Source organism: Protopterus annectens, chromosome 6.part0, assembly GCF_019279795.1.
Source record: "Protopterus annectens isolate FY-2018-M chromosome 6.part0, PAN1.0, whole genome shotgun sequence".
Classification (NCBI taxonomy): Eukaryota; Metazoa; Chordata; order Ceratodontiformes; family Protopteridae; genus Protopterus; species Protopterus annectens.
Window position 1 is genome coordinate 593,330,139 of NC_056737.1, and position 14,057 is coordinate 593,344,195.

The following is a 14,057-nucleotide window of genomic DNA, read 5'->3' on the forward strand; positions in this document are numbered from 1 at the left end:
TTATTAGGGTGTTTGGTTGAACCCTAGTATTTTCCAGTACATCAAGAAAAGAGGAGTGGGGATCCTGGGGCATGGTGGGTGATCTGTAGCAAGCTACAATTTGGATTGCAGTTTTGCCCAGAGTTAGTTGCACTTGGATAACCTCGGCTGCATTATGCTGAGCAACTAGCCTGGAGGTGTGGATATCCTTAATGAATATGGACACACCTCCGCCTTTGGTGTTCCGGTCTAGGTTACATGGCCGAAAAGTGTGGTATGAGTTATAGTCTGGTAGTGCAGGGGTGATCCTCGAGTGAGTGCATTTTGAGATTTAGACTTCAAGCATTGAGTAGCATCACCCTCAGTTTTTGCTTGCCTGTTCCTGTTACAGTGGTGAATTTGTCATTTGAACCTTGCCTAAAAAAGGCATTATAGGGGTGGCAAGAACCTTAGCCAGTATCCAGAATCCCAGGGGTGACAGGTGCAGGCCATCTCTGGCAAAGCATCATGGTCTGTCGACCATGTCATCCCAGGCAGATACTGGATCCCTTTAGAATGGCACCAGAAGCTTAGCCAATTGTTGAAGTCAGTCATTTTGTCCTTGTACTGCGGCATCATTCTGGGTGATGGCAGAATGCTACTCAGGGCTAGGGTCATACCTGCCTGGGCTACAAGGTCGGAGAGCTCTTCCATGTCTCTTTTCATGTAGTCCAAGGAGGTAAGTCTCAGGTCGTTCATACCAATATGGACAATGCAGAGTCATATTTGTACTTGTTGTGGAGTGACCTGAGTGCGTGGGTTATGTGGCGGATCCTGGCACCCGACAGGCAGCTGACAGTTACCTTCTCCTTGTGTAGCCTGGTGAGTGGGACATCAGTGTGCCTGATTATAGAGTCACCTATGACTAGTGTGTTGGGTACGTTGTTTTGCCTTATTGCCTGTGGTTAAGTGGCACACTGAGTCTGTGAGCTGTGTGTCATTTGGGTTGTGTGTGGGGTGGAGGTTGCTTGCATTTCTGCTTTGGAGGTCTCTGTTGTTTGAGCAGATTATTATTAAGAGCCTCTGCGAATGTTTTTATGTTTCTATGTATGGATTTTGGTGGTGTAGATTTAGTGAGACTATGTGATGAGTGTGGTGTGGTGCAAGTGTTTACCTTCTCCTCTTGACTGTTAAGTTCAGTCTTGATTGGAGAGAGCTTTACCTCCAATTTGGCTAGATAAGTGCATCTCTCACAGGTTGTAGTGTTGGGTGGTAGGAGGAGAGGGTTGTCTGTGTACATGAGTCAATTTCTACATTGCCCCAAGATGCCCAAATTCATCAGATAGACAGGAGAGAACACGGATTTAATTTCTCAATAATTGTCAGAGCAATCTCTTGAGCTGTTACCTTCTCGGCTAAATTAACATGGTCTCTAAACGTTTGAGTTTTATGGCAAGGGTTGACCTTATCTTCTAATGTTTTAGGCTCGCACTCGTACGCTGTTTATGTCGCTGAGTTTTAATGTTAAACTAAACATCTCAGCTGCACGTGCTCACCCCCAACACACACACTGGCATTTTTAGGTATCTTTTTTAACCAGTATGAAATATTTTTTCCATATAGGCACATGTGGATGTTTAAGCACAGTATCTAACATCAGTAACTTAACTCCAAATGAAGGGTGCCTGCTAACCTAAAAGCATAATTACAAAACCCGTGTTGGTCCAGTGAAAGGAATTATATCATGTCTGTGCTCCAGTGCTTTTGTATTTTCTGTTAGTGGTCCAACACAGCATTTCTTAATTAATTGTATTCCAAGAATATAGGGTGAGCCATATGTCCAACTGTTTTGCGGCCAAACGTCATTTTTCAAGTCTTTTCTCTTAATCAGAGTATTCAACTACCTGTGCTTTATCCAAAGCCCAAAAATAAAGGAAATAATTCAGCATGTATTGGATGTCCAGTAGCAGCAAATATATTATGTAGAAAGAACTAGAAAATTCAGTCAAACAGACTAGTTTCTTGTAGCCTTTGTTCCAGGGAAACAAAGCAGACTAGTCACCTGATAAAGAATCTGTGAATTGTTTTCAAAGTGCACTTTATTTTGTTAAAAAGGACATGGTAAATGCTAGCAGGGGAATGTCAATGTCAATTCTACCATGGCGGCTTTTTCAAAACTGTCTGTTCTCAAAATATTTGTAGGCAGATATTTCTTTCTCCATCCACACCTTCTGTAGGCAATACTGATTGGATATTCAGTCCAGGAGCAGGACAGGGATTAGAATTGCCTTCCTGAAAGGCTTACTTTAATACTTATACACCACTGGAGAGAATGCTAAAGATGTTTACTGTATTTTCCAGTTTGATTTTCCTCCACCCTTTCTATGCTTTTTTTTTTTTTTGCTGCTATCACTATCTGCATTGAATTATACAGCAGCAGTGATCCATGTGAAGACCATAACACACTTGGATGACTGCAGTCACAGTAACACTAGAAGTTTTAGTAGTATCGTTATTGCATTAGTAGCTTTCAACAACTTTTCTTTATTTTCTTTCTTCTAATTTTTTTTTTCAAAATTGAGGTAGGGACATTCTTCTTGACTTTTTCCTTTGCTTGCTACCCCATCTCTTCTTTCCTGCTCTAGTCGGGTGAGCAGTATGGGGAAAAAAACTTTCTCCTGCAAACACCCTGGGATCTACAGGAACCTTTGAGATTCTTCTTTCTATGTAATTGGAAAGACCCTAAAGAAAGGTAACTGTTCCTTCACTGGGCATACTCCTTTTGTCTTCATGAGTCTGTGTTCAGCCATCGAAGGTTACGTTCATCAAACCTGTGATGATCGAACACAAATCAGCAAACATTCATTCATTGAACGTTCATTTTAGCGAATGTGTGAGATGGGGAAAGTAACTAGTTGGCCAGCAATTCCCCATCATACACACTGCACTATTTCAAACCTGCCTGTGTGTGGGGTGTGGAGGGTACAGCCCCCCACTTGGGCGGGTTTAAAATAGTGGCGTGTGTGTGACAGGGAAATGTTGGCCAACTAATTACTTTCTCTGTCTCACAGATTCACTGAAGTAAACATCCGATGTGTAGTGTTCGATCATCAGAGGTTCGATGAATGTAACCTTTGATGGCTGAACTTAGAACCTGTCTTTACTACTAAAAAAGAACTAGAAAAAGGAGCAGGCTGACCACTCCTTTATCAAAGATACATGCCTGTGAACCTCTGCTGGGGTAGATCCAGCTTGTGCTGGGACATCTGAAGAACTCTGAGTCAAACTGGCTGGGTAAATGTCTGCCTGTGATTAACTCCCTGGTGTATTAACATATATATCTAGCAGACTGATAATTCTGTTCAGATATCTAATGTTAATGTTGAGTGCCCCCTCACAGTTATGCTTTCCCTATATGCTACATATGATTCTTTATGTATTACACATTCAGGAATACACAACTGTAATAACTGTGTCATAGACCCAGCAAATAATTAGTTTTACAATGGCTTTACTGTGTAGTTTATGCCATTTAACACCCATACAGAATATCCGTTATAGCAGTTGTTTGAATTATCTTACATTGTACTTCTGTGTACTCGGGTTATAATCTTATAGTACTCTTGTTGTCACAGCACATATTCTTTCTGTATAATGTGGTCCTCCATCCTTTATTTGATTCATGTTCATACCTCTTAACCCTTCGGCACATGAAATCTGGACAAAGGCCAAAATAATGGGGGGGGGGGACAAAGGACCAAAAGGAAAGACAGATTTTAAGTATTTCTTGTATAAACTTGGAAAATTGCTAGATTAACAGGTTTTGCATTAGTGTATGTATATATGTATATGTATATATATATATATATATATATATATATATATATATATATATATATTCGGAACAGACCAAAAATATGACGCGAAAATCTGGACATTTGAGAGATACATTCATGTTGCACAGTTGGTCAACATTCTACCTCCATTAAGAAACCTGCACTATTTGGAAGTCTACCCATCTTTTATGGATTTCTTAACTTAGTGACCTTAATGAAGAAGGTAGTACAGTTGTTTAAGATACATAGCTTAACAAAGTTTCAAAATCTCACAGTGTTAACAGTAAAGCTTCCTCCATTTAAGTTTGTATTTATTCCAATGGTATTCTAAGGAACTAAAAAGATGTTCTGTTTATTTAGTTTAAAAATGTATGTGATGTTCTTTTTTCCCCTAAGGTTAGAACATCTGCCAGTGTATCATGTTTATGTATTCATTTGAACAGTTTTGTTAAGGTGGTATTGCTACTGGTTTTTTTTTTTCTTCGCAATACACAACTTTCCTCATTTTATGCCTTTTATGAGCATCTCTGCTACACATCATTTTCAGCTGCATTTCCTAATAGAAGAAATACTTGCACATTTATTGTACTGAATACCTGTATATTAATGATATTTCTCATTCTACAGTTACTTTTACAAAGATGTGCACATTCTATGCTTTTTGTAACTAACATTTTACAAATGACAGAGGAAAAGTCTTCATACTGCAAGCACACACCTATGTGAAAATATAGAGTAGAAGAACTGAAAAAAATTGAAGTAGTGTAGGATATATCTGAGGGCCTTGCACCACCTGTATCAGTGCCTAAGAGAGCATGAGTGTGATATGGATTTCTTGTCAGGCAAAATATATTACTGGGGAAAATCCTGCCAGGAAAACAGAATGCAGAGGATAAAATATGATGTACTGTTACATTGACCTTTCCTGGAAGATTTGCTGTTATGGTAAGCACCTTGCACATCTGTAATTTTAACAATGCCAAATGAAGTAAGAGCCAGCTTAAGGATGAAAATGTCAGGATACTGACATTGCCAATGTTGTTTATCCCAGAAAATGTGCTTCCTAGGGGAGGAAAACTGTTTTTTTTTGCTCACAAACGTGATATATAAGTTTTTGGGAAGAAGCAGTTCCTCCCTTGGTGTCTTACAGTCAGAAAATGTGATGAATAGCACTTTTGTTTTCTTTTGATAGTTACCCACCCTTGGAGGAAGCCAGGAAGATGACGTTTTTCGGTTTCTACAAACTAATCCAACCACCCCTTCATCCACAGTGTTTCCTCTAGCAGAGACGCCAAAGTGTGATCACATAAGTCCTGGCATGTTAGGTTCTATAAACAGGTAAAAAATGAGTCTTTTCACTTTGAGCATGATTTCTCTGATTTACTTAAAATTATTGAGAAACGTTATCTTACTCCTGGATGTCTCTTACAAATGGCTCTAATATTAGAGTACTTGCTGATGCAGGCATTTAGTCACCTGTTTCAAATGTTCCATCTCCCTTCTGATCTTGTCATACTGCTAATATTGGTGCATACTGGGCAATGTTTGAACTTTATCCCACAACTGTAAAAGAAAACATCTAAGTTTACTTGTTTTCTGTATAACCATATGATCTGTTTGTCTTTAATTTGCATAAAGTGTCTAATTCAAACCTTTTGGCTGCTTTATGTCGTCCACGATAGGCGCCAATCTAGTGTGCAGCTTGTTCGTTGAATGCAAACTCCAGCTGCCTCTTTTATCCAGGCACACTCCTTAATGTCAGTAATTGACCCTTATATTTTCTGTGTAATCTGCCAGCTAAGAGAAGAAGGACAGAATTTCTTTGCGGTGTCTTTTTGGAGTAAGCAGAGTCAGGTAATGGAAGAAAGCACCAGAGAAAAAGAGAGAGAAAGAGTGGCACTTCTCTTTGGTTTTATCCCCCTGGCAGGTTAGTCCATTTCAAAAATCAGATAGTAGTTTTTTGCAAAACTCTGTAAAAGTAACATTAAAAAGTAGTTTGGCAGAAGCAGCTGAATGGTGTTTGGAGGCAGTAAATAGCCTCTAGTATAAGCAAGCACTACATAGTCTGGTTATTTCTCTTGACATAATTGCATATTCATAACGTACGCCCTTCAAACACAGGGAGAAGTATGTACTTTGGCTGTAGAAGATAACATCAGAATGAAAGAAAAATTAGATGACATTCCAGAAAGTATATCTTTAAGAAATGTGAGAAGGTCCACTTCTAGTTTTCTGCCACTGGCTTGCTGGATGCATTTCTTGTCAAAGTCAAGGCACAGTTCAGATTTTGATTAAGATGCTTCTCTACTCCTCTGCGGCTTCTTTCCTTCCATATGGGTGCCTGTTTGGTGAACCTTAGGATAGTTCTGTAATCCAGAGAAACAGATGCTACTTGTAGAGAGCCTTTGCCTTGTCTGATTACTGATTACAGTGACAGACACTAATACCACCTGCATTGCCATTGATGTAGAGACTGCATTGTCGTCATTGCCTGTCTGTCTGATATGCCACAATATGAGTAGGTATATCAAAAGCTAACAGTGATTGACCCAGTGATTAAAACTGATTTAGCATTGTTAGAGCATGACTCATGTGGGCTTTCAGGACATTTTCACCAACTCATTCCCTAACTTTTCTCATGTAGTCTCAAGACTGGTTTGATTATGGTTTGTTTGTTCTGATTGAATAGAGGAGCCAGGTCAGTCACTGGTGCCTGTTCGGGTGTAGGCTACTGTACCATCAGCAGTGCCTCAACCACTAGGGTTGCAGAATATGGTCTTTGACAAAGAAAGAGATTGCATTCCTCACAACACTTCCACATTCTAATGTTTATCTTCTCTCCTCAATGCCCCAGAAAAGAGAGAGAGAGACCAGTAAAAAGTGTCAGGATTTATAACTATGTATCTAAAGGGAAAAAGAAGGCAAAGAAATTTCAGGGCCTATAAGTACAAATCTAAATGGAAAAAGAAGGCCATAGTTTTATTTTCTTTTTCTTTTCTCCTACAGCTGGAACCTTTACCTCCCCAAACAGGGTGCATGCTGTATGCTTGTGATGCTGATAAAGACAACATGGTACATGAATCCTCAAAGTCTCTTCCATCTTTCTGAGATGACCCCTCCTTTCGGGAGCTCCTTAAATTCTTCAGGTGACAGAGGGTGAATTACTGAATTCTTTGGAAACAACTTCATCAAGAAGCGACTTGTAAAAGCCATAGAATCCTCTGTTTGTAACAGCAGTCACTCTTTGTATCCAGTAGATTCCTGCCAGTTTGTTATTGCAGCTGATTAGCATTAGCCAAATACTGTGCATCTAATATTCTAAAGGAATATAAGAATCTGCCAGAAGAGAGAGTCAGTTTCTGATAAAATCCTCCAGAGGATGTCATAATCTGCTTCCAGATTCAGGTTTTCAGGACAACTAGTATACATTTCTTGAACCCAGATTCATCCAATGAAAGGACATCTGTGTTAGAGTCATCCATTTTTTGAGTTCCTGTCTGCTGTTTGTCCACATCCTGAAATGCGCAGATATGATACGATATCAAAGGCCACCTGCAGTGGGTCACTGCTGAGATTTTCCTTCTGAGATCTTGGTCTCAGCACAGAATTCTTATATTTTGGCTTTGCATATAGCATAGTAACGCATCAGGTAGGAGGCATGCCCACTCTTTGGATTTCTTCTTCTTTTTTTTTTTTTTTTTCCTGTAGATTTTGATTCCAGTATTCAACACAGAAATGTTATATCATGTAATTGCAAAAGTACTGAAAAGCAATAGGTGTACTTTCATCTGCTAGCCAGCTCACTAACCAGTAACTGATAAGAGTACAACCTGGAGGTGTGTGCCCTATGTACCAGAACTTCATACTAGCCAACAAGAGGCAAATGCATAGGAAGGTCAAAGTCTATCTGACCTTTTCTAGAATGGTATCAGACCCCACCTTGATGGAGTTACTGCATATCCGTAAGACAAACTCCACTCGTGCAACCCGCACACAAGGCCTTAAGCTGGTCTGTGACATTAATAGAACTTGTTGGCAAGATAGATTTGTATCCCAAAGACTCCCCCATCTGTGGAATAGACTCCCTCTTCATGTCAAGCAGAGTACCTCTCTAGCCGTCTGTAAGAGGAACCTGATCAACTGGATGGGAAACAGAAAATGTACCCCTGGGATCCCATCTGTGTCCCTGCTGGACAGGGGAAACAGGTTCTGACTTTGAGGGAACATGGGTGAAATTCGTGACTAGGCTTATAGGGGCCTCCAGGCCAATAGCCTAGTATCATCCTATGAACCTAAGGATTGGGAGCGTATAGATTGTCAAAAGAGTTCTTCATATTATCCTAGGCAGTACCAGAGCAAGGTGGTGTGGATCGGAAAGCTTAAAGCATACTCCTTTGAAGTGCTCCGAAAAAGTGTCCTCCACCATGCATTCTCCATCAGCTAGAATATGACTGAGCTCTCACCCATTGTCTGCTGACAGTGTTGAGGGCAGTCAGAGTGGTACCTCCTGTGCTTCCACTTAAGGGGGAGTAATGTTTATATAAATGCTTTAAGAGTTTTGACACCTCTGACCGGTATCAAAGTTCAGAATTTACATGTGGCTGTGTGTTTGTTGTGCAGTCTAAAGTAAATGCTGATGCAGCTGTCCTTATATACCTTGTGTCCTTCTCATTATTTTGGCCATCTTGAATACCAGGATGCTACAGTGTCAGAAATGCATTGTTTTATTTTTCTTTTGAGCAGTGGTGCAGCTGCAGCCACCATAAAACCTTTCTATTCTAGGTGATTTGTCTGGGAACTGAAAATTATGGATCCAGAAATTTTATTTATTCCTGACAGTCTGGTAAGGGAAGGACAGAGGCTAAATGTCCAGAGACTTATTGTTAGTCCAAAGGCAGCAACAACCTCATAGAATACAGGAGGTTCTAGGTCCAATTTCCAAAGAGAGGAGTCAGTGTTTTCCTGTTATGTTTTAGTTAAGAGTATTCAAAATAATCTTGGAAGAGTATATTTTGCCATGTTTCTGCAAGTTGCAAGACAGGAAGCCCTGTAAAATTAGTTGTGAGAAGAAAAAAAAGAGAGAATACTGCTGTGATGAGACAGGTTTCAGAGTTACCATAAACTAAAAAGAAATTGGTCAGATAGCTGTCATTTGTTCACAGAACCAGAAGATCCCATTCAGTCTTTTGTTGCTTGTGTTACTGAATTAAACAGTCAAGCCAAAGGCAGAATTTATTATGTTAAGTAATTCATTAGTAAGGCACATAATTGTGTGTGGCATCAAGAATCATCAGATGGCAGGCAGATCACTGGTAGATAGTGTTAAGTAAAATGATTGATGTGTACACAGTAAGTGAAATTATTTTCTCACAGTTAAAATGGTTTACATAGGGCGGCCACAGTGGTGCAGTGGTTAGCATTGTCGCCTCACAGCAAGAGGTTCTCCGGTTCGATCCTCGGCTGGGGTGCCTTCTGCGCGGAGTCTGCATGTCCTCCCTGTGGTCGCGTGGGTTTCCTCCGGGTGCTCCGGTTTCCACCCACATCCCAAAGACATGCTGCAGGTGGATTGGACTCTCTAAATTGGCCCTAGGTGTGTGTGTGTGTGTGTGTCTGTGTGTCTGTGTGCCTTCTGTGGAAGGTTGGGCACCGGGCTGGCAACTCAACACTGTAAAACTCCACTGCCAATCATGAGCGGACAGGTGATCCGCTGTGGCGACCCCTAACCGGGAAAAGCCAAAAGAAGAAGAAGTTAAAATGGTTCACAGAAAGTTGCAAAAAAATTTTTTGAGACTTCAGAATGTTGACCTAGTTGCAAAAGATAAAATAGTGGAAGGCATGCATATATAGTAGATCTGCCAAGCTGATTGTATTTGCCAGAGCAAAAGAGGACTTACTTGGTGAGGAGCTGGACTTAAATTATATGTATGGTGAACCCTATTGGATAAGGAAGTAACCCTTAAGGAGCATGACCAGATTAGGTACTGATGAAGAAACGTTAACTTCAAAACTGGTATACTTCTTTTGTTTTTCAGCAGTTCATGACTTAGTATGTACCTAATAAAAGATTTAAGCACTTTATTTGTGCTGGCTTTACTTGTTCCTGATTGTAACCCATGAGAGGAGTCTGTTCATGTTGCTGTATACTGAGTTTGCCATTGAGATTCTTGACATAGCTATAGAATGCTTTGTCGTTGTCTTTAGAATCAGTGGCGATTTTATTTTCGTAACTACCTTTAGAGGATTTTATCAGGGATCGCAGCTTCTTACTGAGGATGACCAGGGAGCTCCTCCACTCATGGGATTTTACTCTCTTTTGCAACAGTTTCTTCCTTGTGTTGTACAGTTTGTTTATGGCAGGCGACCACCAGATTGGCTTCCTTTTTTTGGAGTATAGCGTCTTGGTTCTGTTTGGGATAGCACGAGCCATGCACTCATGTAAGTGCTTATAAAGTGCAAGTGTATAGGATTCAGTAGTCGTAATTGTATTATCCATCTGTATGGGTTTCATGAAGTTGGCTTTGGAGAAATTTTTTACCATGGTTTCCTTAATGGGGGATGGGGCAGGATGTGGATATCTAGGGTAATTAGCTTATGGTCGGATCGGACCAATGAGAAGTTGACTTCAGGTGTGGAACACCAGTCACTCATGTTGGTAATGACTAGATCTAGGATATTGTTGCCCCTGGTGGGGGTGTGGATAAGTTGATCCGGGGCATTGGAGTTTTTGAATTCCAGAAAGCGTTGAGCGAAGAAGTTGGTACATGAGTAGTTTTCCCAGTTAATGGTGGGGTAGTTGAAATCGCCCATTATTAGGGTGTTTGGTTGAACCCTAGTATTTTCCAGTACATCAAGAAAAGAGGAGTGGGGATCCTGGGGCATGGTGGGTGATCTGTAGCAAGCTACAATTTGGATTGCAGTTTTGCCCAGAGTTAGTTGCACTTAGATAACCTCGGCTGCATTATGCTGAGCAACTAGCCTGGAGGTGTGGATATCCTTAATGAATATGGACACACCTCCGCCTTTGGTGTTCCGGTCTAGGTTACATGGCCGAAAAGTGTGGTATGAGTTATAGTCTGGTAATACAGGGGTGATCCTCAAGTGAGTGCATTTTGAGATTTAGACTTCAAGCATTGAGTAGCATCACCCTCAGTTTTTGCTTGCCTGTTCCTGTTACAGTGGTGAATTTGTCATTTGAACCTTGCCTAAAAAAGGCACTATAGGGGTGGCAAGAACCTTAGCCAGTATCCAGAATCCCAGGGGTGACAGGTGCAGGCCATCTCTGGCAAAGCATCATGGTCTGTCGACCATGTCATCCCAGGCAGATACTGGATCCCTTTAGAATGGCACCAGAAGCTTAGCCAATTGTTGAAGTCAGTCATTTTGTCCTTGTACTGCGACATCATTCTGGGTGATGGCAGAATGCTACTCAGGGCTAGGGTCATACCTGCCTGGGTTCACATAGGGCGGCCACAGTGGTGCAGTGGTTAGCATTGTCGCCTCACAGCAAGAGATTCTCCGGTTCGATCCTCAGCTGGGGTGCCTTCTGTGCGGAGTCTGCATGTCCTCCCTGTGGTCGTGTGGGTTTCCTCCGGGTGCTCCGGTTTCCTCCCACATCCCAAAGACATGCTGCAGGTGGATTGGACACTCTAAATTGGCCCTAGGTGTGTGTGTGTGTGTGTGTGTGTGTGTGTCTGTGTGTGTCTGTGTGTGTTTGTGTGTGTCTGTGTGCCTTCTGTGGAAGGTTGGGCGCCGGGCTGGCAACTCAACACTGTAAAACTCCACTGCCAATCATGAGCGGACAGGTGATCCGCTGTGGCGACCCCTAACCGGGAAAAGCCAAACGAAGAAGAAGTTAAAATGGTTCACAGAAAGTTGCAAAAAAAATTTTTGAGACTTCAGAATGTTGACCTAGTTGCAAAAGATAAAATAGTGGAAGGCATGCATATATAGTAGATCTGCCAAGCTGATTGTATTTGCCAGAGCAAAAGAGGACTTACATGGTGAGGAGCTGGACTTAAATTATATGTATGGTGAACCCTATTGGATAAGGAAGTAACCCTTAAGGAGCATGACCAGATTAGGTATTGATGAAGAAACGTTAACTTCAAAACTGGTATACTACTTTTGTTTTTCAGCAGTTCATGACTTAGTATGTACCTAATAAAAGATTTAAGCACTTTATTTGTGCTGGCTTTACTTGTTCCTGATTGTAACCCATGAGAGGAGTCTGTTCATGTTGCTGTATACTGAGTTTGCTTCCTGTGCATTTACAACTCTGATGAACCATGCATGGGCTATCTGTTTGTGAGCATGACTTGATGCCATTGCATGGCCCATTGCAGTCCTCTCCCACATCAGTACCACCTTTGACATGTACATCATTGTGCATAGTACTCTGGTACTTGATACTCAGGTGTGCTTGTTACACAATCTGCTTTGCAAACTATGGCCACACGTGAACCTGTCAGTGCTGGCACTGAAGCAGAGAGAGAAATATTATTCCTCCTCATCCTTAGAAGAGGACTCTGAGCATCCACTGTCTGTTATTTTTATGATACAAATAGTGAGACCTGATCCCCAGCTGTCCATTTTCCAGTGGATGATCCCCTTAGGGGAAAACCTCCAGCTCTTAGTTTGTCACGAACTAGCTTAGGGCTTCTATTCCTTCCTTTTTGAATGCTTGAACCATTGTTTTCTAGAAAAGGAAGGGGATGAGCCTTGATTCTTACCCTTATGAAGCCTATCACAGATATCTCATTACCTTTTTTTTTTTTTTTTTGGTACCCTTCTATCTATGGAGCATCACCTCTATGCGATCTTTTGGCCCATTTTTCCTCACAGATTGAGCTATTCCGAGCCCATTCATTCCCTATGAGGTAAGAGATGATTGTGACGTCATCATCCTGGCAGCCGTTAGGGAATTTTATAGAAGCATATACTTAGAAAAACAAAAAGGCAGGAACACAGCAGAACTGTTTGAATTTTTTTTACTTCAACACACTGGTACCTCGGCCGTTCAGCTTCAACGGATAATATGCAACTTTAAACAACCATCTTTATATACATAGGTTCAAACCCCAATTAATACAATTAAATAACTAACTGAAAAATTACATCTTGTTTAAAATGCTGCATACGCATTTTTTTAAAGTACTACATACACATTTTATTAAATACACCCATCCTAAACATTTTAAATTTATTTTATTTTATTTTACATTTGTTAACCGGGATAATCCGACTGGATTCATGTCCATTTTCAGCGGAGGCCCGGGGAGAAAAGCTCCAAACAGTAGTAAACTGTATTAAAGTCACAGAAACAATTACAATTCACAGCACATTAACAAATACTTTCCATATTATCATGCAGGATGATAGAGAATTGACACAGTAAAGATATTTACAGTGAAAGCCAGGTAACCTGGGATCTATGCATAATCAGGGAATAAGCTAGCCAGGATTTATGCAATGGCAATTCCGTATTGACCCCATAGTTTAAGTTTAGCTTTAAACTGACTTAAAGAGGAGAGTGAGGTAATATCAGGAGGTAGTTTGTTCCATGTTCTACCTGCAGAGTTGGTAAGGAGAGAGTCACCGGCTATGTTATTAATTTTGCAGGTCTGGATGAGGAGTCGGCTGGATGAACGCAGTGGTCTAGGGTTGTTACACGGGGTAACCAGTTTTTTAAGCGAAGGAGTGTAGTCAGGGTTGTATATTATTTTGTGGGTCAGAACTAGTAAGTTGTATAATATTAAATTTGGTAGCTCAAGCCATTTAAGCTGGGTTAGATTGGTACAATGATGGGTCCTGAAAGGTGACCCAGTAACAAACCTGGCGATATGATTGTAACAGATGGTGAGTTTGTTCATGACAGTTTTGCTGGTATTATGGAGAACAGGGGATGCATACAGGAGAGTAGAGAGAAGGTGAGTTTGAGCAATTGCAATTTTGGCTTGGGGAGTCAGGAAGCTTTTTATTCTCTATAACGAACCTAGTTTCTTATTGATAGTTTTGATCATTTGGTTTACATGTATATCAAATTTTAGGTTGTTGTCAATAGTCACACCTAGTAATTTTGTAGAGAGGTCCGGAGAGATTATGGTCCCGTCATTGGCTTGGATTGTAAAGTTAATGGTGTTAGACCTTTGTGTAGGTAGGAATAACAGCATTTTAGTTTTTTTGGGATTAAGTATCAGGCGACGACTGTAGAGCCAGTTTTCTATTTTGTTAAAAGTGGACTGGGTCAGTAATTGTAACTCTGTG

General features: G+C 40.8%; 1 protein-coding gene across 3 annotated transcripts in view; it reads left to right on the forward strand.

Annotated features, from left to right (window-relative positions):
- The window catches only part of MIS18BP1 (MIS18 binding protein 1), a 2,747,318-nt gene that overhangs the window by 2,422,876 nt on the left and 310,385 nt on the right, over positions 1–14,057 (forward strand). For all 3 annotated transcript variants that reach the window (XM_044074260.1, XM_044074258.1, XM_044074259.1), the window contains one exon: positions 4,987–5,132. In XM_044074260.1, the coding sequence (XP_043930195.1) occupies positions 4,987–5,132 (146 nt within the window). The remainder of the gene's footprint in view (positions 1–4,986; positions 5,133–14,057) is intronic.